This window comes from Dama dama, chromosome X (assembly GCF_033118175.1).
Source record: "Dama dama isolate Ldn47 chromosome X, ASM3311817v1, whole genome shotgun sequence".
NCBI lineage: Eukaryota > Metazoa > Chordata > Mammalia > Artiodactyla > Cervidae > Dama > Dama dama.
This window is the reverse complement of record NC_083714.1, coordinates 20,133,914-20,138,066: the sequence shown is the minus strand read 5'-3', so window position 1 is coordinate 20,138,066 and position 4,153 is coordinate 20,133,914. Positions and strand designations below refer to the sequence as shown.

The window sequence follows — 4,153 nt, the reverse complement described above, 5'->3', positions numbered from 1 at the left end:
TGACATTAGACTGCCTTGGTTTCAATTCAAATGTCCCCATTTAATACCTATGTGATTTCAGAAAAGTTATTCAAACTCTGTGAGCCCTAGTGCACTGTTTTTTTTTTTTAAATGGAGGTAATATTAATAGCTTATAATTGTACCTAGTATGTGCTAGGCACAATTTTTAGGCACTCTAAATATAACAGCTCATTTAATTCTTATAACTCCATGATGTAGGTAATTAACATCATCTCCATTCCTCAGATGAGAAAACTGAGACAAGAAGAAGGAAAGTAACTTGGCCATAGTCATGGAATTATTAAGTGGTGTAGCTGAGCTTGTGAACCAGGTAATTGGAACCCAGAGGCCATGTACATACACTGGTATGCTATATTGCCTGTCTATTAAAGTATTGAGTATAAAGCACTTAGCACAGTGTTTGGCAAATGGCATTTATTGTCAATTGATATAATTACTACCATCACCTGTATTTATCTTTCTTTTGTCATTCTTGCTTCTACTATACTTATTGTGTAAGGCTAACCACCCTCAACCCCACAAAAAGAAAAACAACAGTAATCTGGGCTGCAATAGCTGCCTAATGCTTCTGATGTTGTATACTTTGTATTTAAACCACAAATACGATAAAGACCCATGAAAGGAGACACTACTTGTTAATATTTCTTTTAGAAGACATGAGAATTATATCCTTCCTGTCACTATCTCTCCAGAAAAAGCCAACAAAACTTGCTTAACACAAGGGAGAAATTTTAGAAATGTTAGACTTCAAGTAAAGTTGCTGCTGTTCTTTTATTAAACAGGGGTAAAATTTTTCAAAAAGTAATGAAAGTTGTAAAAGATGCTGGTGGAATTTAACTCTACTACTAGAATAAATTCCCTAGTCTCCACTCCTTAACTCATTTTAGAATGCCAAAATCAGGGTAAAAGAAAGAAAATTCTGCAAATAATTATATTCTTCTTTTAAAGTAAGCCACTGACTTAAAATTCTCTAACACATTTGTGGAAACTTCATGTTTTGTTTGAGATTTATTTGAATGAGCTGTTATGATTGGAGACAGTGAGAATTTCAGATTAATGTTTTGCAGCCAGAAAAAAAAAACCCACTGGAAAGCTGGCAAGTGTTCATAAGTCAGCCCTAGAATTATGTAGGTTGAAGGCTCCCAGTGGACAGACGGAATATATAAGAAGGAAACCAGAGATCTGGTGCTATTACGTCCCCGACTCTAAGGGAAGGAATAAGCACAAAATTAAAAGCATTCTTCAGCCTGAATTTTTAAGGTAGGTCTCCACACTTTATACATACTCTATTTGGAAAGTAAAACATACATTAAATGAAAATTTTTTTATGGATGCACTTTCCCTTTTTCCTGATTTTAACGCTGTATTTTGCAAAATTCTTAAATTATTAAAATACTGTTTCTCTTACAGGGGTGCACTTAAGAACGAGGCAAGCTGATTTATGATAACTAAGTTTTAAACTCGAACAACCAGTAAGTTTTCAAGTGAGTTTATTTTAGATTATTTCATGTTAATTTGTTAAGTCAAGATTATGACAGAGTAAAGCTCTAAACAAAAGTGATGTTTGTTGTTTATTAAGAGATTCTTTGCTGATTACATTTTCACTGAGTAGTTTATTTATATGTGTTTTGAAACTATCCAAAGGAATAGTCTTTCCCTTACTGTGCTTATCTTCAGCTAATTTTCTTTTGTTTTAAAATAATGTTGCTATTAAAAATAACAGTATCACAAAAATCTGAATATTGGTTATAATATTCAAGAGCCAAGTAGCACTTTACTACTTAGCTGTTAAACTAAAAAAAAAGAAATAGCAAAGGAAAAAGTGATACAATTATATTATGATTAATCTTTGATGTTCAATTCTTATTTCATTGAACAACACAATTTTTCATATTTGACCCTGAATCCAATTTGGCTATTTTTTAGTTTTCTTTTCCTAATTAAAAAAAGAAAGTAGATTTTCTTTTATATGGATTAAACTTAAATATCCATATGTAAAAGTAATAGTCTCTATTAAAATGTGATGGAGGTTTTAAAAATATGCACATATTCCATAACTACCTCTTAATTATATTATTATTGTGAAAACAGTGGAAAAGCAGAACTATAGGAATTATTTTTAATTAGTAAAAACCAGCCATAACCCACCATCTCAATATGTTCCTTTTGCATATTCTCTTTAAGTCTTTTGTATACTTACTTATTTTTTCCATAGTTTATTTTACTTGTTTCTCCATAGCTGGAATGATTTGTATATAATTAGTTACTTGAATAAGGCATTTCTCTACGCAATAGCAGGCAGTGGTGTGGTTTCTAGAAAGTATACAGAGTGAGATATGTGCTCATGTGTTTTTGAAATGCTAACTTTTCTTATTTCTTAGTTTCTTCTTATTTGTTTCATATATTTCCTATTCTGACTAACCTTTTGAAATATTAATTTTCTTTAAACCTTTTGACAATAGAAAAGAAGGGCAAAAAGTAGTTTTGCTTAGAATTTTCAGTCTTGATGTCAGAATGTCTTAATTTCTTGGTATTATTGAGAGAATTCTCTTCTTCAAGAAGTAAAGTCCTTCTTATTTCATAAGGCATGCTTCTGTTTCCCAATATTTTCTATAATCACCTATATTTTTTGCTTTCAACAAACTTTTATAATGCTAATGACTTGATAATATCCTAAATTCTGTATGTGTTCTATGAGTTCTTTTTTTTTCCCCAGAAGGTGTAAAAATTAGAAGCTGCTGACATTTCAATCAACATGAAAGCCAACTTCTCCCTTGCCACCATCAGCAAAAACATTACCAGCAATCTTCACGTTGGACTTGTGAACATTTCTAGCAATGAGTCTACCTTTAATTGCTCACATAAGCCATCAGATAAGCATTTAGATGCAATTCCTGTTCTTTATTACATTATTTTTGCGGTTGGATTTCTTGTCAATACTATTGTGGTTACACTGTTTTTTTGTCAAAAGGGTCCTAAGAAGGTTTCCAGCATTTACATCTTCAATCTAGCTGTGGCTGACTTACTTCTTTTGGCTACTCTTCCTCTCTGGGCAACCTATTATTCTCATAGATATGACTGGCTCTTTGGACCTGTGATGTGCAAAGTTTTTGGTTCTTTCCTGACCCTGAACATGTTTGCAAGCATTTTTTTTATCACCTGCATGAGTGTTGATAGGTACCAATCTGTCATCTACCCCTTTCTGTCTCAAAGAAGAAATCCCTGGCAAGCATCTTATATAGTTCCCCTTGTTTGGTGTATGGCTTGTCTGTCCTCACTGCCAACGTTTTATTTCCGGGATGTCAGAACCATTGACTATTTAGGGGTGAATGCTTGCATAATGGCTTTCCCACCTGAGAAGTATGCCCAATGGTCAGCTGGGATTGCCTTAATGAAAAATATCCTTGGTTTTATTATCCCTTTAATATTCATAGCAACATGCTATTTTGGAATCAGAAAACATCTACTGAAGACCAATAGCTATGGGAAGAATAGAATAACTCGTGACCAAGTTCTGAAGATGGCAGCTGCTGTTGTTCTGGCGTTCATCATTTGTTGGCTTCCCTTCCATGTTCTGACCTTCCTGGATGCTCTAGCCTGGATGGGTGTCATTAATAGCTGTGAAGTTATAGCAGTCATTGACCTGGCACTTCCTTTTGCCATTCTCCTGGGATTCACCAACAGCTGCATTAATCCCTTTCTGTATTGTTTTGTTGGAAACAGGTTCCAACAGAAGCTCCGCCGTGTGTTTAGGGTTCCAATTACATGGCTCCAAGGCAAGAGAGAGAATGGGTCATGTGGAAAAAGCAGTTCCCTTAGAGAAATGGAGACCTTTGTGTCTTAAACATGAGAGTGGAATACATGTTATCAATACAGCTACTTGGCTTAAAAGATCTCCCTGAATTATCTTTTAATGGCTTTAGTAAAATAACAAGTTTTTCCCCTTAATGTAATCTTTTCTCAGACTTCTAGAACAGGAAACCAAATGTAACTCTTAAGTTTTATTCTCCAGTGACTTTCAAAAATTGCCTCCTTTTTTTCCCTTCCTTGTCTATCTGTACAAGATGTCACTGGGGAGACGTATTTATAATCTAGAAGTAACTGGGAATTTATCTCAAATTATAATTAATAA

At 33.8% G+C, this 4,153-nt stretch overlaps 1 protein-coding gene across 1 annotated transcript; it reads left to right on the top strand.

The window, feature by feature from the left end:
- The first annotated feature begins 2,744 nt into the window (after positions 1-2,744).
- Positions 2,745-3,865, top strand: AGTR2 (angiotensin II receptor type 2). Its single transcript, XM_061137871.1, has one exon. The coding sequence runs from the start codon at positions 2,777-2,779 to the stop codon at positions 3,863-3,865; it is 1,089 nt and encodes a 362-aa protein (XP_060993854.1). The 5' UTR covers positions 2,745-2,776.
- The last annotated feature ends 288 nt before the right edge of the window (positions 3,866-4,153 follow it).

Coding starts and splice junctions, on each gene's coding strand:
- AGTR2 (XM_061137871.1), top strand. CDS start 2,777: ATGAAAGCCAACTTCTCCCTTGCCACCATCAGCAAAAACATTACCAGC.